General features: G+C 35.6%; 3 protein-coding genes across 6 annotated transcripts; 1 reads left to right on the top strand and 2 right to left on the bottom strand.

The window, feature by feature from the left end:
* Positions 1-542: 542 nt before the first annotated feature.
* WNK6 (WNK family serine/threonine-protein kinase 6) lies at positions 543-3,643 on the bottom strand. 4 transcript variants are annotated; one of them, XM_085705651.1, is made up of 8 exons: positions 3,515-3,643; positions 3,246-3,361; positions 3,131-3,168; positions 2,795-3,022; positions 2,477-2,697; positions 2,121-2,278; positions 1,601-2,036; positions 543-1,519 (listed from the first exon to the last, which is right to left on the bottom strand). In XM_085705651.1, the coding sequence occupies exons 2-8, from the start codon at positions 3,345-3,347 to the stop codon at positions 822-824; spliced, it is 1,881 nt and encodes a 626-aa protein (XP_085561777.1). In that variant the 5' UTR covers positions 3,348-3,361; positions 3,515-3,643; the 3' UTR covers positions 543-821. The 4 variants fall into 4 exon arrangements, with proteins under 4 accessions (XP_085561777.1, XP_085561778.1, XP_085561779.1 ...); XM_085705652.1 differs by having other exon boundaries at positions 3,246-3,347; XM_085705653.1 differs by lacking the exons at positions 3,246-3,361; positions 3,515-3,643 and having other exon boundaries at positions 2,795-2,842; positions 2,943-3,022; positions 3,131-3,158.
* Positions 3,644-3,738: 95 nt separating this feature from the next.
* Positions 3,739-5,100, top strand: MAMYB (Duplicated homeodomain-like superfamily protein). The gene has a single exon (XM_085705655.1). The coding sequence runs from the start codon at positions 3,937-3,939 to the stop codon at positions 4,852-4,854; it is 918 nt and encodes a 305-aa protein (XP_085561781.1). The 5' UTR covers positions 3,739-3,936; the 3' UTR covers positions 4,855-5,100.
* Positions 5,101-6,919: 1,819 nt separating this feature from the next.
* On the bottom strand, positions 6,920-8,719 carry LOC146933868 (protein NODULATION SIGNALING PATHWAY 2-like). Its single transcript, XM_085705649.1, has one exon. It carries the CDS (start codon positions 8,649-8,651, stop codon positions 7,128-7,130), a length of 1,524 nt encoding a protein of 507 aa, XP_085561775.1. The 5' UTR covers positions 8,652-8,719; the 3' UTR covers positions 6,920-7,127.
* Positions 8,720-24,182: the final 15,463 nt, after the last annotated feature.

Raw genomic sequence — 24,182 nt, 5'->3', positions numbered from 1 at the left:
CGCTATTAAGGGAAATGGTGGCTTCAATCTTATATATAGCCAATGTGTTTAAAACTTTAGAACGGTAAATGAAATCTGATTTTAACTCCTTATAAAAAAACTTACCTTCTTCTAAGAGTAACATTCTAAGAGTAACACCAAAAAATATCATCATATTGTTTATATTTATTTAGAAAGACCAGCCCATTTAATCAAAAAAAAAAAAAAAAAGAAAGACCAGCCCATTAAGTGTGATAGTTAAACACACTTTTAAAAAAATCTTACCCATGTCTTTTTGCCTTTTTTTTTTTCAAAAATATAAATACCCAGCATGATTCAACTTGGGACTAGTGTATGATCCCTGTTGGACGGCTTAATCTATTTCCAACCCTAAGATTAAACTTGCTTACCAAACCATCTCTTATGATCAATCTTAATAAGCCATAAACCAACTTCTTAACCTCACTGAACATAGATTTGATGATACAAAGTTTATCAAAACCCTAGAGTCAGCTCACAATATAATAATTTACAACAAATAACTGGGCATAAAGTAAAACGAATTTTGTAAGAATCATATACAATTGTTGGATAGTGTCAAAAATAATTTCAATAAACCATTCCAAAAGCAAAAGTGCAAACACCCTGTCACAATAAAAGAACATTTTCCTCCACAGCTCCATATTTACACTTGTCTCTTTCACGGGTATGAATGAAGAGAGCAGGGGACGTAAAAGGTAACTATTAAAAAGACTAGTAAATTCTTCTACGCCTCCCAGCATAAAGAAAGAAGTAAATTTTGTACTCATAAAACAGAAAGAAAAAATACTACCGAAATCATTCTATGATACCATCTTATCTGACATTCTTTTTTTAATCTCCTCAATGGCCAAGTTTCTTCTTTTGGATAAATCTCTAATTGCCTCTTCATATTTCTGTTCAATCATTTCTAACTCTACTCTCAACTCATCATCAGGTTCGGATAAGGAGGAAACACTAATGGGATAACTTGCGAAGCTCACCATACTGTTGCTCCCCGTGTGTAAAAACTTGCTCCTATGATCAGACGATGCCCCAATTTCAGATGCGAACGAGCTCTGACTACCTCCACCAAATCCCGGTTCAGCAGACATAAATGAAACCATAGACAGCTTATCATTGATGTCTGATGTTGCAGAAGCATATGACATCTCAGAACATAAATCCATATTGTCAACGTTCTCTTTCGCAGATGATCTTTCGAATGAGGTTGAGGGACCTGCATCTTCAGTAGAATGTTTTGAGCTTCCGTTGTTTTTAGCCAACTCTGAGTCTGCCTGTTGGCTAGCCCTAGTCCATTTATCATTTGCAGAAACCAAATGATCAATTACTACACAAGGTTTCCATTCAGGAACCAAATTCATCAACAACAAATCGATTAACTCAGCTATGAATTTTACATTCTGATCAGCAAGTTCAAGTTGCTCAACCATTTCCTTTGAAACTGAGACAGCAGTATCACTGTCAAGGTAGAAGATGAAATGGATATATTTTGCTTGTCCTGCATATAAATCGCAAAAAGTATAAACTTTCCACCAACAAATTTAGAAGTCATTGAAGGGTAGAAATGAACTATACTAACCCCTCTGATCAGCTATCCGCAGAACCAATGATACAGAATTCTCATCATTTAGACCACCTTTTAGAAAGAAGGTATTGCCTCCCTTCAACCTTCGTATCTCAACACTCGCAGAACTTGATGCATCAACAGTGGAATTATCAAGTACAGTGATCACCGGTATCTCGTTAGTGTCACCAATATCCATAGAAATGGCCCCAATACGTGCACTAGCAGGACCTTCAGACATCATACATCTGTTTTCAGAGGCTCCCAATTTGGGAAGAACAATATCTGGCAATGGAAGAGAAATGTTTTTTGTTGAACCATTCACTTGAACAAAGGGGTCCATCAGAAGCTCCTTTGCCGACAATCTTTCGGATGCTGGAACAATACATTTTTCAATAAATGATTTTATTTCTGGATCTATCACTTTAGAAAGAGCAGCAGGCTTTATACCCTGCAGAATGATATATTGTGAATGACCATGTAATCCAGTAATATCCTGCGGAAAAAAAGAACTTCATAAATACCACATACTTACAGATGAAACTTTCTTGTATATCTGCGCTGAGTTTCTGCATTCACTATAAGGATACTCGGCAGTAACCAACTCAAGCATGCACATACCAAATGAATATATGTCAGCTAATTCATTGTAATTTTCATCATACATTTCGGGTGCCATAAACTCCGGAGTTCCTACCAGGATATCATAGGTGTAAATATAAATGGTATAGAAATAAAACAGCAATGCGACAAAACAGCAATAAATACGGTTCTTATACAATTCCTGATGCTATGTGATGGTAAAAATCATATAAAAATTTATTAGTTATAACTATACAAAGGATTAACAGATATTAGCAGGAAAAAAAAGCACAAGGTAGAATAATATACCTATAACAGTCTTGGCATTAGCCTGTGTCAAGAAAGTCGCCAGCCCTAAATCTCCAATTTTAACTTCTCCTTGGTGACCGTTGATAAATATATTATCACATTTCAAGTCCCTATGTATAATCGGCGGGTTGTGACTATGAAGGTAGTTTAAACCCATTAGAATCTGTTTCGCCCATCCTCTGACAGCCTTTAAGTCAACCTTCTTGTGTTTTTTACGATACCTACATCATGCATCGCATCCACTAACAGACTGGTTGATCTCGCAAATAAGAAAGACACAGAGATTAACAATACATAAGAAAGAGATATTGGACTTACTGCTTGAGGCTACCCGAAGTAAACAACTCAGTAATCATATTAACTGTCCTGCGCTTGTCATCAATCCAAGAATTATAGAATCTTACTATGTTATTATGCCTCAGCGATTTTAAGAGATGCATTTCTGAGTATAGCCTATCTAAGTCACCTGGTGACTGTAACACCTCGTCAATCTGAACCTGTCCCCATGCCACTTCAATTCCATTAACTTCATCAAATGCCCTGTAACTGATTTATCACAAATTATGGAAAACATTTGCACATTGAAATTATATCAACTTGAACAATAAAATTATTTTTATTCTTAACAGCAAGATGCATTGTATTAATGGATACACAGTTTTGAAGGCTCCTTTGCCGATCACTTCTTTATACTGTTACAGATGCAAAGAACAAAATTAGCTTAGTGCATTGTAAACAGTGTTAATCAAATCATAGGCAATTGCATTACCTTAATGTAACGAGAAGTAGGATCAATTTCGAGAACATCGGGATCAGGTGGCTCTGAATGCCCTCCACCCTCTTCCGAGCTTTCCGTACAAGCCAAACTCATCTATATAAATCAAACTAGTTGAAACAAAATCATCAACACACAATGATTAAACTACATCAAAATTCTAAGAAATAGTAGTATTTATAATTGAGAGGATCAATGTACTAAATTTTATTCAACAACTATAATTTGAGCTTCAATTTTATTAATTTTTTTTCTGTTTTTACCTGAAAATCAAGCTCCTGTGAGCTCACGATGAAGAGAGAGAAAAATAAACCTTAATTGGAGCAAGAGAGATACATTATGAAATTATCGTCATCATCATCTTCTATAATATAAAACAGAAAAGATAGAATAGAAGGAGAAAAATAAAACAACCACACACTCTATTTATACGCATAAATAAATATCTTTTTCTCGTGTCATCTCCATCCACATCACATCGCCGCTACGCCCCTCCCACTTTCAAGTGTAATCTTTTTTTTTTTTTTTGGTTTTATGGGCTTATATCCGAACCAAATAAAAAAAGGCCCAATAATCCCAACTAAAATTTAACTAAACTAAACGACGACGTTTTACATGTGTTTTCATTTCGTGAACTCATGAACAAGAAAAGTGTGAATCTGTGATTTGATTGTGAGAGAGACGAATGGAATTCTTAGACGAAGACGCGAAACCGAAGTTCCTGTATCAGTCCGGTGCACCCGCGGCCACTGAATCACAGCCTTACCAGAAACCAACGAAATCGTTCATCGCTGTAACCGTTTCAATCTCTTCAATCTTCTTCGCTCTCGCTTTCTTCGTGTTCCAATCTGAACCGCTCAAATCGATTTTCATCTGGTTTGCATTCTCTCTCCTCCTTGGTCCTTTCGCTCCAATCTCCATCACCGGCGGCGATTCCCGTGTCGGCCGTGGTCATGCCGTCAATTTCCCCGATCAGGAAACCTCAACCGATGAGGATGATTCCAGGAAAAAATCTCAGCAGCGCAGATCCAAGCAACGCAGATCGGATGATGTCACCTCTGTAGTAGCTCCAGCGCCGGTGGTTTCGTTGAAGAATCGAAATGGAAATGGAAACGGTGTTGCATTGTCGGCGGCGGTGGTGGAGGAGGAGGAGAAGGAATGGAACGACGAGGACATTGAGATTCTGAAGAAACAGATGGTGAAAAATCCACCGGGGAAACCAGGACGGTGGGAGGCGATAGCGGAGGCATTCGGAGGGCGTCACAAGGTGGAAAGCGTGGTGAAGAAATCAAAGGAGTTGGGAGAGAAGAAGGTTGATGATTCGGATTCGTATGAGCAGTTTCTGAAGAAGAGAAAAGCGTTGGATAAGAGACTTGTTGAAGAAGGAGGAGATTTAGCGACGGGTGAGAAAGTTGAAAGTGTTTGGAGTTCAAACGAGGATATTGCTTTGTTGAATGCTTTGAAAGCATTTCCGAAAGATGTTGCTATGAGATGGGAGAAAGTTGCTGCTGCTGTTCCTGGGAAATCGAAAGCAGCTTGTATGAAAAGAATTGCAGAATTGAAGAAAGGGTTTCGGACTGCAAAATCTGGTTCTGAAGTTTAGATTCAAATATATTATCTTGGTATATGGATTGATACTTGTAACACATGAGGATTTTTATTTTTTGTATTCTACTTACCTGATAAATTGTTCTGATGAGTTATTCTTCGCTTGTTATTTTAGGATTAGGAAGCTCTTTCTCTCATCCAGTTAACATTCCAAATCTATCTGTGTAACTTCATTGAATAAATAGAATGAAAAGATGATGTATTCAGATTTTTGTTATAGTGAAAATAGATGTTTACTTAATCCATACAATGTCATTGCTTTGTCTATTAATCATAAACTGGCTGTGGTTGTACTTGTGTTGTGTACTACTATGCAGCAATGGTGTTTCTGAATGATGGCATGTCTGTCTGGTGTCTGACACTAATGCGACAAACAGACATGTTTACATTTAATTATGTCTTTTTTTCATATTATTGCGGTGTCAATTTGTTGGTGTCATGTGGTGTCCATGTTTGTGCATCATAGGATTTCATTCTTCTGCTATTTTGGGGAGAGACTTGGACCGATTTAACCTAGTTTACATTTCAAGAATGTTTCTTATGCCCCCCTCAGATTAGTCAAGAATGTTTCTTATGCCCCCCTCAGATTAGTCGGTCCTTGGGTTGGATAGAGTTAAAAAAAAAAATGTTTCTTATGGAGAGCCTTCCATTTCAAAACCCTATTCTGTGATCTCTATGCAGTTTTATTTTGTGAATTGTATCTCCATTGGTTGGCGAGAATGTGTGCAATTGGTTTTCAATTCCTATGGTGTGCCTACCATTTCGTTGGTAGCTTGTATACCTTTTCTAACTTGTAATCTAAGGGGGATTAAATTTCTGTTAACTTTTTTACTTCCCAATAGCCAGTGACTTTGGCTAGTAAGCACTAACCAAACCTCTAGTGGTTGTAAAGCCAACCTTGAGGCACACAAGGGTCAACTTGGTGTTCCCAAGCTCAATTTCCAGCAGTGTCAAAAAAGTGTTTGGTCCGGGCAGCCACACATTGCAACGGTGATCGAAAGCTTTGTGATGCAATGGATCTTGGATTAAAAGAAACTATAAGAGAAACTATTAGGAAGGATCTAGAAGGAAGGATCTAGAGATTAAGGAGTTGGAGAAAGACATGGTTTTTGATAGAACATTATGACGTCGTACCCCATTTAGTTGGATAAGACTTGGTTGTTGTTGTAATTCTTGTGTCTTGGTTTTGGTTACATTATTCTCTTGAAACTTTTCTTGTTGTGGTCTCATACTGAATAGTAGTGATAAAGGGGGTATTATACACTCCTATCAGGTACTTTAGGGCAAAGGGAATAATCACCATTTCGCTTTTGGATTGCTTATGGAGTTATGGTAATTGGTTCTTTTGGACTGTTACAGTATTTTTGGATTGCTTATGGAGTTATGGTAATTGGTTCTTTTGGGCAGTTATAGTATATTCGTCTCGCAGACTGCTAAGTTGCAGTAATTTGTAAACTCTCGGTTTGCTGTGTTACTTCCACACCAAGTGCCAGGTGGTATGCTGGTGCTTAAGGATGCATTGCTCTCGGCATTTGTTCAGAAATCTTTAAACCAACAGAAGTGTTTCATTTATGGATCTTGTCTTGCTTCTGGCAGCAGTAACTATTTTGAACATAGTTGGCCTGAAAAAAATCACAATTCATCTGTCTTATTGTGTACAGCTAACACTTGCAGCTTTTACTCATGAAATTTTCAGTTTCTCTTTTTCATGTAGCTAAGAACCTGTGACTATTTTAATCCAGTTCTTGAGCTATAGTATCTGGTCGCTGTGACATTTTAATCCATACCTTAAAAGAGGGTATTGCTATACTTTTTTTACAATGGACCCTTTGGACGGAAATGGATCTCGTCATGTTTTTTTCTCTCTTTTTGATGTTGAATCCTATCACAAAATCTAATATGTTGGGTGAAAGAGAGTATTTAAAGATGCGGAATATGGGGACTGAATGGTGAAGATTTAATCCACTATCCCTTGAATGAAATCACACGAGTCCTAAAATATGTTGCTGATACGTAAATAACATGCTTAATGGAATATTTTGCTGATATTGAGCTATAGGAAGAGCATGCAACAATAATATACAGAGTCTAAACTTTAAAATCTGTATAGAATATAGATACATTGAAATACCCTATAATCGCATTACATTCATCAGAATGAATGAAGTAACCTACAACCATAATACACAACTTACCCATAAAATCATCTCAATAATTTAAAAAATGAAAAACAAGTTTGACAAACCAAAAATAAAACTTAGATTCAATCTATTTGACTTTGTTACTCATATTATAATCTGTTGGTACCCAGATTGAAACAGAAGTCAAAGGTCTTGACTTCCAACACAAAGCCAACTTACAGTTCTCATATTGCACCCAATACCCTTTACCAAACAAGCTAACCAATAGCTTAGCCTGTGAAATATTGCATGTACTCATACCAACACGTCTATACCCCTTCAATGAATAAAAAAATCTTTCTTCCCACAATATTCTCTCCTCTTTTTCACAAGGAAACTGTCTTACACTGTCTAAGATTCTATTTCCCAATACCTCTTTCTCTATAAGGGCTAACTCCATCTTATGGCTACTCCACAGAGTACTTACAAGTGAATCAGAAACTGCAATATAGTGATGCAAAGCCTCACAGAAAAACTCCACAAAGGACATGGATTTGAGTCTAGAAAAATTAAACAGTTCTTCTTCGACTAAAACAACAAGCCTTGGTGATGATTTGGTTACGTGATCGAGAAAAGCTTTGATCAATGAGAAACTCCTGTTTGGCATCCACTGATGTATCATACAATTGACAATAAATGTTTCACCAAGTTCAATTTCTTTGAATTCTTCTTCACTCACCATCATTACTGTATCGAACGTGAACGGAAAATTGATTGAATCAGCGAACTCTTTGAGCCTTCTGCCTGTTTGTTGAACTGAGGCTTCACTTTGCTGATCCACTGTGATTGCTGTTACTCTAAGGGAAGTAGTCTTCTTTCTCATTGCAAAGTCAACCATCAACGGTGGCCATTGGATTCCCTCCATGATATCAAAATCAATGACATGAACATCTTCGACACCAGCTGTAGCTTCGAAAATCGCTTGATTGGCAGTAAAATGAGCAAATTTTACATAGGGAGAGAGTTCTTGAAGTATCTGAAACACACAGAATGTGCTTGTCTGTGTAGAAACATGTTCTGAATGGAACTTAGGAGCATTTGTAGTTTTATAATACAATCCTTGCGTAAAGAAAAGACACAACCTGTTCAATAAACTATCGCCTTTTCCTAAAGACGAGGCATTGTTTAGTTTTTCGATTATGTCAGAAGCAAGAGTCATGTTTTGTGATTCAGCAGCTTCAGCTCCTATCAGCAAAAGATCAACTAAACTTGTCTCTTCCATTAACTCTTCTTGAACTTCCTTCCAATAAGAATCTTCTTCCCTGGAAACAAACACATTTTCGCGGCCTTTTTCGGTAACTCCACCACACAATTCATTCTCTAGAGCCATTGCTTGTTCATGATTCATGATATTGAAGTCGAGGTTTGTATGTTGCTGCAGCAATTCTTGCATGGACTCTTCTTGATCGAAGATTTCGTCTAGGATTGTATTTGGAGATAAGAGATGTTGTGATTGGTCTTGATCAAACAATATTTCATCTAGGATTGTATTTGGAGACATGAGATCTTCTGCTTGGAGTGGTGGTAAATTTTCTAAGCTACATTCATGCAGCTGGTTCATGCAAGGAGGGGTGAATGAGTAATCAAATTGCTCATAATCCATCACATTCATGGTAGATAGTTATGAAGTAAAGGCTCACGCAGGTACTACTTGCTAGAATATTTATGTGAGTGCTCTTTATATAGAGAGAACCTAATCTTGATCCCGAATCTAAAATATTCAAATTATAAAATATAGGTTGACAAAATTGCTTCCATAAGCTTAAATGAAAGAAATGAATTTTAGTAGTACTAGTACTAGGAAAGTGGTTAAGATCTCTTTACATGAGCATTGCACCAAATAGTTGGAAACTAATATTAAGAGATGAACCATGGGAAAATATGATTAAATTAAATATTAAATACATGTATAAGTATGTGTTGTTGGGGACAGAGGTAGAGCGCCGTGAGCTACAACGAGTTAATGATCTAAGACTACAAAAAATTAGGACACCACATCTCCACTCAAATGCTTATAGCGTTGGGTATATATAAGTATCTCACTTATATGTTACTCGACATCCACTTTTTCATCAAATATGGAATTTCTAACTCACAGTTGACATACCAATAATCTCCTCCTGTAATATGAGTCTATTCATCTTGGTATGCTTCCAATTTTTTCATTAACATACATTTGCACCGTTGTTGACCACCACATTGTGAGAAAGACTTTCGATACAACGAGTTGGTCACCTTTAGTCAAACTGTTGGCTCTAAAACACCGAGAGATCATATTAAATAAGTTAAGAGCAACCACACAAATGAATTAAACATCACATATTCACAAAAAAATCTTAAAATATTAAGTATATGGGTATTCTCACTAACCAACATCTATTTGTCATCTAATAGTATTAGACTTTGCGCACACTGAGACACCAAACAAATGAATAATTATTAAACTCAACCACCAAACTATTCAATTACATATTTATTGTGATGGTCATTTTCAACACAAATAAATACACACGTTGGATGATGATCTTTTAGTTTAGGACTAATAATTTTCTAAAGAAGTAATTATAAAACATATTAATTTTGCTTAAGGGAAAACATATTAAATATTTTAGATACTAACTTCTTGTATAAGTTAAAATTTCCTTTTCACGTATCTACTCTTAATTTTCATAAATTTACTTTTATATATGAAAATGAAACTCTTTTGCAAAATAAAAGCTGATCAAGGTGAAAAGTACTCCCTCCATTCCTTTTTATTTGATGTTTTAGCTGATTACACACATATTAAGGAATCATTAAAGAATGAAAATAATTGTAGATTTGGACTACAATACCCTTATTTTATTTTTGCTGCTTGCTTTTTTCTTCTCAAAATTCCAAATCTTCTTAAATGAACGGTGGGAGTATACAATTCTAATTTCAATACATTTATTACTTACACTTCCAAAAAATGAACGTGGGAGTATACAATTTTTTCATCCAAAAAATAATGGTGGGAGTATACAATTGAAAAAGTATAAGGTGACACTTTTAAAAAGTGAACGGGTTGTTTTTTCCCACTTTTTTTTTCCCAGCAAAACATTTAGTATTTCCCACCTTATACTTTTGAGGTTTTTAATTTTCCCCCTCATTTTAGAATCTCATATTTCAAATCCCTTAAAATTGCTTATAAAAGTTGAACTTCATGATGATATTTCAGTTATGGATACAAATAATGACATAAACGTTCCCTTAGTTGCAATAGATTTGAATTTTCCTTTTTTCAATTATGAGGCAAATTCACCAAACTTGTTTAAATCAAATCCAATATCAGCAGGAAGATTTAGATCAATGTCCAGCACTATTTGCCTTTCACGTGGTTCTTCAACTCCCTCTTCAACTAAATCTTCAACTACCATCTCCACTGCTTGTTGGTGAAGTTTGGATTCAGCTGTGTCTGCAGTATCAAACTCATAATCAACTTTCCCTTCAAGTGAATCCTCAACTACCATCTTCAACAATTTTTCTCTCTCTTTCATATGTGCCTTTTCTAGTCGCTTCCATGGGGAGTATGAATAGTTTTAGCCAATGTTCTCTTTTTATAGTTGTGCATGTCATTGGGTTTTAGCCAATGTTTTCTTTTTAGCCGGTAGTTGTAAATAGTGTCATTGGTAGTTGAAATGAGACTTAGGGAGAGCACTACCTAGGTAAGGACAATTGGTAATTAGTACTCCAATTTTTGACAATTGTGATAAATTAAAAGTCATAACGTAATTAATTGTGACAAGGGTAAAATTGGACAAACAATACCAACAATTCTAAAACATCAAATATTTTGAAATAAAACTTAAGAGCTAAAACATCAAATAAAAAGGAATGGAGGGAGTAATTATTTTGAAAGAATTAATTTGGTAAAATTGGTTTCAAAGTGGTAAAGTTGATTTTTATTAAAAGTGGATTGAATATAAAATAATTAATATTTAAATCCATTTCATGTAAACATTGTTTGAACAATAAATTCAATGCTAAAATTAATTGAAGAAGTAAAAACTTCAAATGTTAACTTCGAATTAAGATAAATATATATAGGGTTATGATAGAAGACACCTTTTATGAAGGTGTCTTTTATCAAGTTACTCTATGAGCATTTGTTAAAAGACACCAACTACTTTTTATGAAGGTGACTTTTATCAAAGTTATAACTAAAAAGTGAAAATCACACCTTGAGGTGTGACTTGATAAAAGACACCACCAAAGGGTGGCTTGTAACATAACCCATATATATATATATATATATATTCTACTCGAAAACACACTACCACATGAAAATCAAGTACTACCTCCGTCCCAATTTAATTGACACAATTTTGTTTTTCACACATATTAAGAAAAATGTATAAATAAAGGGGAAAGTGGAATATATTGTATTGGGAATGCTAAAAATAGTATTATTTAGTGTTATATTGTATTGGGAATGATGAAAGTTGTATTGAAAATTGAAATGGGTCAGTTATTTTGGGACACTTTTTTTTAGAAAATGGGTCAGTTATTCCGGGACGGAGGGAGTATATACGTTTAACATCAATTTTCCAACAAAAACTAGGTGCCTACAGCACGTTAAAGCCGAAGGTATGAGTTAAAGAGTTAACCCGAAACTAGGAATTGGAATGATGTAGTGTGGGATGAAGATTGATTTAAATCCAAACAAGTTGTAATTTGTCTAAGGTACTAAGGTCACATCATGCATATTATATATAGCATTTGCATGCATCCGTCGACTAATGAAGAAATAATCCAATAGTAATCATATACTCCATTTGTCGTTAAATATAAGGTGCAACTTGTTTTATATTTTTTCAAAATCATTTTTGATGTTATAATTATGTTTATCTGTAGCTATTCTCAAATATTATTTTCTTTAAAAATTATTTATATTAAAAATGAAATATCTACTTTGATTAGTTATGAAGAAAATCATTTTTAATATATAGAAGGGAAAGAAAAATATAATTTATGGTTTTTATGCTTTTACAACCATATTAATCCCTAAAAAAACATATTAATGAAAATCTATTTTAACATACATAAAAATGATTTGAATTTTAAAAAAAATGAGAGAGAGTGAGAGAGGTCTAGTGAGAGAAAGTAAGGGTGGGAACGGGGCATTTAGGGACACAAATGAGAGAGAGGGTCCGACAAAGGTCAAACGGAGCGGCTTCTACAACCACCGTGACCAATCAACGAAGTCTTTCTTCTTCACAAATCTCCCAGAAGGTTTCAAGGTTTCAGCTTTGTACTCTGTCTTCCATAGATTCGGCAAAGTTGGGGAAGTTTATGTGCCATTGAGATGTGATCGCTTGGGTAAGAGGTTTGGATTTGTCAAGTTTCAAGAGGTTTCAGATGTGGAGGAGATGGAAAGTAGGCTGAGAGAGGTCTGGTTAGGGGATACAAGGTTGAAGGTGAATGCTGCAAGATTTGGTAGGGAGGAGAAGGCTACAGATGCGGTACCGGTGAGGAAGAAGGTGGTAGGTGGAAGTGGGAGGTTGGTATCGACGGAGATCCCGTTTGCGCAGGTGGTGCAGCAGGGTTTGAAAGGTGGAGCGGTGCCGGTGGTCTTGCGCAGGGTGGTAGTTCCACCTTCTGAAGATAGGTTGAAAGAGTTGGAATCCTGCTTTGTGGCTGTTTTAGCTTTTCCAAGAGAAGCTAAGCAAGTGCTCAACAGCTTGCTGCTGGGAGGTCTGAAACAGTTAGGGGTGTCTTCCATGGGACCCAATATGGTGCTTTTGAAAGCTGCTGATCCAGAATGTGTCGAGGAAGCTGAACGGAGAAATGACCCGTGGTGGAGGGGGCTGTTTTCGTCGGTAAAACGGTGGTCTCCTAACAGAGTGGCGCTAAAGAGGAGGGTGTGGCTTAAGGTTTATGGCTTGCCTTTGCATGTGTGGGATGAAAAATGCTTCAAACAATTGGGAGCCCTTTATGGTGATTTTGTGGATTTTGATGAGGATACAATCAATCTTAACAGATTGGATTTGGCTAGGATTTGTGTCAATGCTTCCAACATGGCTTTCATTAATGAAAAAATTAGAGTTGAGATTATGGGAGCTATGTTTGACGTATGGATTGTGGAGGAGGTGGAACAGAAGGTGGTGTCGAGGAGGCTGGAGGATTCTGGATGGGATGAAGGGTCATCTGTGTCCTCCAATGGTGGTAGAGGTGGTGGTGTTGTGCCTGAGTTCTTGGAGGAAGGTGATGAGGTTAGCCCTAGGGTTTTGGTAGCTGGTCAACTAAACTTGATAGATACAGACCCCAATTGTCAACATTTATTGTTGAGAAGACAATTGGGAAGTTCAGAGAGGATTTTTGATGTGGGTCCCCAAATGGGTGAACAATTGGAGAAACAATTGTCAAAAGAGCCTATGCTGGTTGATCACGTGGAGGGAGGGGAGAAAGATTGTGAGAATCAAAACCTGAATGTTGTAAAGGAGGTGTCACATCCTGCAAATCCTTCTTCCAATGAGGAACAAGTGGGCCAGGACCTTGTGGTTGGTTCCAAGGAAACAGCACACGCAGACCAGGAGCGTGAGAGTGATGGATTGATGGGAGTGGAGGTTGATGTGGGGTCCGCATGTGGGGAGGAGTCTGTTGGGCCTTTGCTGCATTTGGTTTCTAATGGGCCAAAGGTAGTCATTTCTGAGGACAACATTTGTGAGGGCGTGAAGGATAAGGAACAGGAGGTGGGAAAAGTAAACAGTCATATCCGTTTTGTTCAGGAGGAGTCAGACTTATCGGATTTTAGCGATTCTGTTGGGGATCGCAGGGAGGACGAAGAGAAGAAGGTTTTGCATAAGGCTAAAAGAAGACACAAGAAGAAGGCTGAAGGTGGGTCTATTCCACCTTTGGGCAATTTGAGTAGGGCGCTTATGGGAGACTTGGTGAAAGGTAGTAGAGGTACAAGGAAGAAAAATTCTAAGGAGAGTGTAATTAACAAAGGTGGACAATGGAAGGTGGCTGGAGATGGGAACGGGGCTAGGAAGGAGGAGGGAGTGGTGGAACATATTGCTAGAAATGATGGGCCGCCGTTTTCACCAACTTCGGGTATACGGTTGATTTTAGGTGACGAAGAAGAATCACAATTGCCGGAAACCCCCTTGATGGTGAAAAGAGTTGATCCTCTGAAGAAGGTCGAAGCGTCATCATTGTATGGTCTTCAAAATGGGTTAGGCTTCTCGTTTAAAACCCCGGATGGTGCTAATAAGGAGAAGATATAATCAATGGAGGTCCTAGATGTGGATAAGAGGGTAACAAGGGAGAGTAGATTAGTTATCCAATGATAATTACAACCTTCAATGTTAGAGGTTTGGGGGTGCAACAAAAAAGAATAAGATCAAAGAGTTAGTGCGGAATAATAAGGTGGAGTTTTTGGCTATACAAGAAACAAAGATGGAGGATATTTCGGCGAGTTTTTGTCACAAGCTTTGGGGAGGGGTGGATTGTGATTGGGCCTTTCTTCCTTCCGAAGGTAATAGTGGAGGTATTCTCTCTATTTGGAGTAATAATTTAAATACTACAAATTCTATTTTTGTTGGAGAAGGTTATGTTGGGGTGTGTTTAGATTGGGCGGTTTTGAAGCATAGATGCTTTGTGGTTAATGTTTACTCTAAATGTGACTTATCGGCAAAGAGGAGGTTATGGGATAGGCTTGTTGAGTTGAGGAGATCGATGGGAGAAGGTGCTTGGTGTATTCTAGGGGACTTTAATTCGGTGTGTAGAAGTGGTGAACGAAGAGGTGCGAATGAGGAAGTCAATCCTAGTCAACGGGAGGAGATTATTCTCTTTAATACTTTCTTGCGGGAGGTAGATTTGGAAGATTTGAATTTATTGGGAAGGCGCTTTACGTGGTTTCATCCAAATGGAAGAGCTATGAGCCGTATTGATAGGGTCCTCACTTCCGAAGAGTGGGCTAATTTGTGGGGTGACTCTTCCCTTTGGGTCCTCCCTAGAGATGTCTCCGATCATTGTCCGTTAATCCTTAAAGAAGCCGGTTAGGATTGAGGTCCGAGACCATTCCATTTTAACAATTATTGGTTGGAGAATAGTGATTTTAAAAGGGTGGTGGAGGAGGCTTGGGGAGGTCTTCATATACAAGGATGAATGAGTTTTATTTTGAAAGAAAAACTCAAGAGTTTAAAATTGATTATTAAAGATTGGCATCAAGGAGTGTATGGTGATATGGAGGCTAAGGTGACTAAGGCGGTGGAAGACATTTTAGAGTTGGATGTTAGAGGGGAGGATATGGGGTTGACCGATGTAGAGGTTGAATTGAGGAAAACGTTGTTTCGGGAGTTGTGGAATCTTTTAAGAGCTAAAGATCTATCTTTAGCCCAAAGAGCTAGGTCGAAATGGCTTAAGGAGGGAGATACTAATTCCAAGTACTTCCATAAGTGTGTTAATTTGAGGACACGTAGGAACTCTATTAAAGCCTTAAGGGAGGGCGAGGAGTGGGTGCAATCTCCGATGGAGGTTAAAAGAGTGGTGGTGGAGTATTTTGCCAACCAAGTAGGGGCGCATTCTTGGATGAGGCCGGAACTTGATGGGGTTCCTTTTGAGATGGTGAGTGACGTTGATAATGAGGGGTTGGTGGCTCCATTTACGCTTGAGGAAATTGAAGGGGTGGTGAAGGATAGTGATGGAGATAAAAGTCCGGGCCCGGATGATTTTAATTTTGCTTTTGTGAAACGGTTTTGGTATCTACTAAAAGGGGAGGTGAGAATTATGTTTGACCAATTTCACGGAAATGAAGTTATCCCTAAGGCGATGTTGGCTTATTTTGTGACTTTGATTCCAAAAATCAACTCTCCTTTGGAGGTAAAGGATTTTAGGCCAATTTCCCTCTTAGGATGTCTTTACAAGCTTTTGGCAAAGGTCTTGGCTAGGCGTTTGGCTAAGGTTATGAATCCGGTTATATCTTTAAATCAATCGGCTTTTCTTAAAGGAAGGAATTTGGTGGATGGTGTGGTGGTTATAAATGAGATTGCGGATTATGCTAGGAAATTCAAGAAGGATTGTTTGATTCTTAAAGTTGATTTTGAAAAAGCATATGACTCGGTGGATTGGGGTTTCTTCGTTTATATGATGAAGAGATTGGGGTTGTGCCAAAAGTGGATAGCTTGGATGAAGGCTTGTGTGTGTGGTGGAAGTATGTCGATCTTAGTCAATGGAAGCCCTACGGAAGAAATCAATATCCAAAGAGGCCTTAAACAAGGTGATCCTTTGGCTCCCTTCCTTTTCCTTTTAGTGGCGGAAGGCTTTAGTGGGTTGATGAGGAATGTCGTTCGTTTAAATATGTTCCAAGGGTTCAAGGTGAAAGAGGATGGAAATGAATATTCACATCTCCAATATGCCGATGATACTATTTGTGTGGGGAAAGCTACGGTGGAAAATCTTTGGACTCTTAAGGCGGTCTTAAGAGGGTTTGAAATGGCTTCCGGGTTAAAAGTTAATTACTATAAGAGTTGTTTAATGGGTATTAATGTAGATGCGGATTTTATGGAGATGGCGTGTAATTTCTTAAATTGTAGTCAAGGTAGTCTTCCGTTTCGTTATTTGGGTTTGTCGGTTGGAGGAAACCCGGGTAGAGTGTCAACTTGGGATCCCCTTTTGGAGCATCTTGCTAAGAAGTTGAACTCTTGGGGAAATAAGTACATAAGTCTTGGTGGGAGAGTTGTCCTTCTTAATTCCGTCTTGAACGCTATTCCAATATTTCATCTCTCATTCTTTAAAATGCCAGTTAAAGTGTGGAAGAAAATAGTTCGCATTCAAAGGGAGTTCCTTTGCGGTGGAGTTGAGGGTGGTAGGAAAATCAATTGGGTCAAGTGGAGTGTGGTATGCCAACCAAAGGAAAATGGAGGACTTGGGGTGAAGGATGTGCATCTTATGAACTTGAGCTTGCTAGCTAAGTGGCCTTGGAGGTTGTTGTATGGGGAGGAGAGCCTTTGGAAGAAAATGTTAGAAGAGAGGTACGGGAGGAGGGTGTTCGATAAGTTGGGAGGTGGAGAAGAGTTGTGTCCGATTAATGCATCTAAGTGGTGGAAGGATGTGGTTAACTTAGATAAGAGGGGGGAGGAAGATTGGCTTAATGAAGAGATTGAACGGCGAGTGGGGGATGGTGCTAGCACTCCTTTTTGGAAGGTTGCGTGGAGAGGGGAGGTTCCATTTATATATAAGTACAATAGACTTTTTTCCATTTCTACCCAACAAGAGGCGATGGTGGAGGATATGTGGGAGGTGAATGAGGATGGAGGGAGGTGGGCATTTAGGTGGAGACGCCGTTTGTTTGTGTGGGAAGAAAATCTTCTAACAAATTTGATGGGAGAGTTGGACGGTTTTATATGGAATAATGTGGGGGATAAGTGGAGGTGGAAATTGGGAGGGGAGGATGTTTTTACGGTAAAGTCTTTGTATACAAAGTTGGAAGAGGGAGAGAGAGTGAATGGTTTTATTACGGAGGGTGAGAAGTTGGTGTTTAGGAAGATTTGGAAGACCGAAGTTCCATCTAAGGTTGCAACTTTTGTGTGGAAAGCTCTTTTAGACCGAATCCCAACTAGAGTGAACTTGGAGATCCGCCGTTGTTTGCCTCCGGATATTGCCCGTAATTGCGTGTGGTGTGGATTGGTACCCGAATCCACAACGCATATTTTTCTTCATTGTGACATGGCTATGAATATTTGGCGAAAGCTCATGGATTGGTTAGATTTGAATTTTCTTATGCCACCAAATTTATTTATTCATTGGGAGTGTTGGAGTGGAGGTCACTTTCATAAGAAAATTAGGAAGGGTTTGATGATGATTTGGCAAGCGATAATTTGGGTTATGTGGAGGGCTAGGAATGATCGTATTTTTAATATGTCGGTTAAAAGGTGGGATGAGGTAGTTGATGATATTAAAGTGCTGACATAGAGGTGGTTGTTAGAGAGATTCAAGGTGTCGGCTTGTCTATTTTATGAATGGGAATGGAGTCCCCGGGACTGTTTGATGCGTTGAGTGTTGTGGGGTGTTGTCAGCAGGTTTGTGTTGTGGTGCAGGGGTGGCTGCCGTTGTTTTTCATGTGTTTTATAGTGGCTGGTTCTTTGTTGTTGGCTATATCGCTGCTGGCCTTTGTTTCTGTGTTGCTTGGGTTTGTGCTGCCTTTGGTTTTCTGTTAGCTGTCTGCTGTTCGGTATTGCAGGCTATTTTTTCGCTTTGATGGAGCTTGCGGTCAGCTGGGTGTTGGCAGGACAGTTTCCCTGCTGCTGTTGACAGGTCCTGAGGCTGTTTCGGCTGAAGGGAGTGTTGGTTTGTGGTTGTATTTGCGGTTGGTTGGTTGACAGTGTATCTGTGGTCTGTTGGGCGCGCAGCTGTGGCATCCTTTTGTGGGAGGTTTCTTTGGATGTCTGCCACTGGTTTTCAGTAAAGGTTCAACTAGTTTGGTTTGCTAGGGTGTTTTTATGGGTGTTGACGCAGGGGTATGCATGTGTTTCGTCAATTGTATATTCTTGCGTCATTACTCTTGGGGTTGATCCTTTGGTTTTTGGGTGGTTTTTTATAGGGGTTTTTGTTCGAGCCTGGTGATTGTATGGCAACCGATTTCCCCTTATTGTACTTTTTTTTCTCCACCCGAGCTTATTAGTGCTTCTCGCACGGGCTTGTCGGTTAATAATATTTTGCCGTTTCAAAAAAAAACATACATAAAACTTAACTTGATCCTCTAAAAAAAATATAACTTGAATGTTTCTTCAATCATGGTTTACGGTACTTTTTTAAAAATCTCTAAAAAATAAGTGTATTGTATTATTATTTTTGGGTTAAATATGTTTTTGGTCCATATAAATATGTCAACTTTTCGTTTTAGTTCCTCTAAAAAATTTCTTCAACTTATAGTCCCTCAAAAATTTTCCATCTTCACTTTTGGTCTCTTTTTAAAGTAAACTTGAATGTAGAATTCATATTTTTGAATAAAATTTTGCAGAAAAATTCATAATATTATAAGAATCTCTACAAAAAAAATTAGAATTTTTTAACAAAACATGAATTTAATATGAATTTTTATATCTTTGATGGTTAAAAATTCATATTTAATTTATGCTTTGTTAAAGAATTCAATTTTTTTTTGGGAGTTGTTTTTACAATATTCTACACATTTTTGCACAATTTCATTAAAAAAATACAAAAATTAACTTAAAAATAGGGAGCAAAAGTAATGATTGAAAATTTTATAGGGATTCAAAGTTGAAGGAAAATTTTAGAGGGACTTGAACGAAAAGTTGGTATATTTATAGGGACCAAAAACATATTTAACCTTTAATTTAATAAATAATTTTTGTATTCTAAAACATCTAAATGTATAAATAAAAACCAAAATTTTATGATTTTACTAAAATAGGTTTTACTAAATTTTTCTTATGCATCCATAAATGTTGGACCCTACTTAAAATTTGTCTTTTGGGAGTTGGGACTATCAGCTTTTGTACCTACTTAATTATTCACTCAATTGACTTTTATTAGCACTCATCACCCATGTCTTCTTCAATTCTTACCATAGATGTATTAGAGTAAGAAAATAATTGACATGTAATTATTATTAATTTTTTTTTAAAATTAGACAAACAAGTTTCTCAAAATAGAAATATGCAATTATGACGAGGAAGGAATATTACACAACTAGTGTGTTAACCCGTGCAATGCACGGGCAATAGGCTATTTTTTTTAGTCTCTAAACTATATTATATGTTTTTCAGAGTAAAAAAACAATGGTGTCCTTAAAAAAATGTTTCAAATATTATTTATTTAGATAAAATTTTGATATCATAGTTAATATAAGTTAAATAAAATAGTATATTAAGAGATTAAGGGTCCGTTTGGTTCGAGAGTTTTGGAGGGGAGGGGAGGGGAGGGGAGATGAGCAAATTTTATTGCACTGTCAAAATTATCCTTATATTAATTTAAAATCTCAATATTATACTTTTAACAACATTTATTATTATTATGTTATATTATCATTGGAAACAACTTTTACTATTATTAGGTTATAGGTTATATTACCTTGTAACAACTTTTATTCCATATTATTAACAATTTTTTCTTGTAACAAATTTTATTCCATATTATTAAAAATTCATTCTTTTTTATTGTGTTATTAATTAGGCATATGTATTTTTTTTTTACAATAATTAGGCATATGTATGTTAATTGTATGACGAATGACTTTGATCTGTCCTTTCTTCTACCAAAGAAAAAAAAAAAGGTTCAAGAACAGTTTCAAGATAGAAAAAATTCATTATTTTTAATGTGAATTTAATAGGCATAGTCAACTATATGAATGTCTTGTTACAACAAAAATTTACGGCTACATTTAACAAAAATAATTAATCACATGTTAATGTGATTTTATTAGGCACATGTCAACATATGATTCTCTTTCTATAAATAAAAAATTGTTGTGATTTTTTGTAGAATAAATGTTCTGATCCTGTAAAAAAAAATGATATTATGATTTTGTTTTTTTCCATCTATAATTACTTATGCTATTTTCTTTCAAAAAAAATTACTTATGATATTTGGTAGTAAATACATTTTACTACCTATTTTAGGTCAACTATAAGTTAGAATCCAAAATAACTTTTAAATAGTAACTCAATCCTTGACATTAAAAATGTAATTAATCAAATTATTTGTAGGTTAGGTGCAAAAGAAGATTTGCTTTTAGCTTTTGTAACCAAAAAACAAAGAAAAGATGATTTGCTCGACAAAAAAAGTACAAAAGAATATCCTGTGAAAACAAAATAAAGGAAGGATAATCAGTCCTTCGTAGGTTATGAAAAACTCCAAGGGAATACAATTAGTCTTTTTTTTTTTCTTCCTCAAAAAATCAATTAGTCTTTTTTTATGTTTTATACTTAGTTTTGAAAGTTATCAACATATTACTGTCGTAGACCAAATATAATACAATATCAAACATATAAGTTGGGGTACGTAAAAAGTAAAATTTATTTAAGTTTGTGTCTGTTTACATGAGTTGGACATGTAATTACATTATTTTCTTGATCCATAGTTGTCAGAACACCATCAAAAATGTATTCATCTTCAACCTCAACTTTAGCTAGCATTCCGATTATATCTTAAAAATTTATACAAACTTACGATATCAAAAATATTTTAGATCATATTATTGTGTTATAACACACCGACGCTTTATAAATGACGACAGTTTATCAGTATCATAATATAAAATATAAAAAACTCACATAGTTATTCATCAAAATCAAATGGATGGTCAATGGTTTCTTAGAGTTATTCGAATCGGTTGATTTCCATAGCCCGACAATTCTAGCAAAAAAAATCATTTACTTTTGTTGTTGTTAATTCGAATGAGAGAATCATAGTTGAGAGCCATTATCAAAGAAGGAATTAGATAAGAATGGTTAAGCGGAATGGTACAAAATGATTGAGTATGAAAAGTACTTAGAGCATGAAAACTTACTATTGTCATCTAAATGCCAACATAAAAGCAATTTTAATGTGAAATCAATATACTGCAGTCAACGCTATTATAATGGAGAAAAAATTCGTTTGAATAATTACATTTCGTCTGAATAATTACATGGAGAAAAAAATTCAATTCTATTATAATGTGTATTTATTAGGCATGTATATATGTCAAGGTTATATCAATTTCGAAATGGCTATCTATCTATGAGAAATACAATTATTAGGTGAATGGTTTCCTCCTACATCTAGTTTGATTTGAATGCCTTGCCAAAATACGACACGTGGCATTTGATTTTTTTAGTAAACTTTAGAATGCCAAGTGGATTCCTCATTTTTACCATTCTAAATTGTATGCATAGAGGATATGATGAGTACATAACACGTGGAGAAGAGCTTTTGGTCAGATTGTGTGTCCAATCAAAACTATGAAAAAAAAAAAAATTGATAATATGTAAAACTAAACAATTGGAGCTATATTCAAAAGCAAACAAAAGATGATGAATTTATCAACTAGAGTTTAGACCCATTCTACAACTCTATCTCTGGACTATTAACAAGTTTTAAATAGAAAGTTCCAAGAATAAATGAGGATCTTAAGTATATTCTTCTGCCCCCTAATACTTAACGATTAGTTTAGTGTTTTCCAATTGTCTTTTTCAATTATGTTTGATAAGTTAGTATTAGTACTTTGGCTTACGCATTACCAAAAAGTGGTTACAAACATCCATATGGATTGAGATTGACTTTGAGACACACAACACAACAACTTAAGTTTCGAATGTGAAAGTGACAGCAGAGACACTTCATACTATTGGAGTATTTAGATCAGTGGATCCCGTTATTTAAATACAGAGTTGAGTTTGCAAACCAATGAGCAGAGTTGTACTTATGAGACTAAATTTTTATAGAGCAATGCTATTTATCAAGAAAGATTTTATCAAGAAATTGTCCCGAAATTAATGTTAGCCAATAAAATCTCAGTCTGGCCGGAAATCATGGGGTGGTGGGTGTTATGTATTTTTTTTTTATGAAACTTTAATAAATAAGATTAAAATCTAAGGGTGATTATTCAGCCATGTCATTCTTAAATTCATCAAGAAAATCCATTCTTGATATCTAGCATTTTCCATTTTTATAACTAGTGTCCTAACATATCAAATGTCATTGCAACCTTTTATCAAATGTCACAAAATCTATTCATAAGATGATATATTTATTTTTAAACTTTGTTTTGTCTATCTCATCTTGAGACTTACTTCATTTAATCTCAAATATAAACAAAATTTCTTTTTTCAATTATTTAATGAATCTGAAAAAATAAGAGCAGAAGGAGTATATTTATTACAATATGTACAGAAAAAGTAAAGACAAAAAATGATTTTCACTTAACTTTGTACTTAAATATTCTAGAGATCGAATTTCTATTTTATATATATAAAAGATTATGAAATGTTCATGTAGTTAAGAGTTGAGTTTCAAGATTCCTCTTCTGGAGAAGTAACTCAGGTTTAGATGTATACATAGGGAAAGCCGTGTGCAATGAAAAATGAAAAATGCAATGAAAAATGGATCTAACAGTGATTAAAAAATTGTTTGTTAAAATGTAACCAGTTTTATATAAGCCAATCCCTCCCGATTATTTGGTACATAAGCCACCGCCAATGACATGTTGCTTGCGTGGAGATTCAGATCCATGTGGGAATATTCTCTTCCTTACCAATTAAAGTATGTTTAGATCTATAAATAGCAATCGATGACTGCATCATTAGCAATTTAACGTTACTGTCAGTTTGTTTAAATTTTTTTTTTGAATTAAATATCGTGTATTTGCAATAATAACGATAATTGACGATATATATATCAAGCCAATATTCATATGATTGAATTTGAATTCAAAATTTTTGGTTAAATAGAAGAGACCGAATTCTTGTCAAAAAAAAAAGAAGAGACCAAATCATTTCAGCTCGTAGTATTAGTAACTTGATCATTAATTAATTAATTAGCTCCCTCAAGTAGTATTTGTTAACTTCTTAAATTGAAGTTGGCATCTTTCTAATCTGTGTCCAGGAAAAATAATTATAACAAACAATACTGAATGTTTACATGATTGTTTCTTTTATTATTATCATTCTATCGTCTGTTACTTCTAGTCTTTTAGACTATATTGTATCGGCTTTTAAACATGCGATTTTTTTTTTTTTAATGTTAAACATGTAGATTGTAGAGGATGAATCTTTTGTATTTCTACATATATATACTTGATTATCAGATTATATTTGACTCATTTATACATAACCAGAATACCAGATGATACTTGAATTGTGCTGAACAAGTTTTACAAAACAGTAGGATGTGTTACTAAAGTGAATGATCCTACCCAAATTTAGAGATAACAATAAGCTTTCCTCTCACCACAAGAGAATAAATCCACAATAATTTAATTACAAATTTATTTAACAATTCTGTTTAAGAAAACATTATTTAATAGTTTTAAAATACAAAATATTGTATTCCTCCTTCAAAGAGATTCGATGTCTACCGCTAAAATGCAAAAAATTGTTTGTGATTCATGTATATTTTTCATTAATCAAATTTGATGCATTGAATGTGATCAACAATTTGCTACTACAACTTTAGTGTG

The sequence above is a fragment of the Medicago sativa genome, chromosome 4 (genome assembly GCF_051527215.1).
Source record: "Medicago sativa cultivar Bolivia chromosome 4, Bolivia_mono, whole genome shotgun sequence".
Lineage (NCBI taxonomy): Eukaryota > Viridiplantae > Streptophyta > Magnoliopsida > Fabales > Fabaceae > Medicago > Medicago sativa.
The sequence above is the reverse complement of the archived record's forward strand: the minus strand, read 5'-3'. Positions and strand labels throughout refer to the sequence as shown.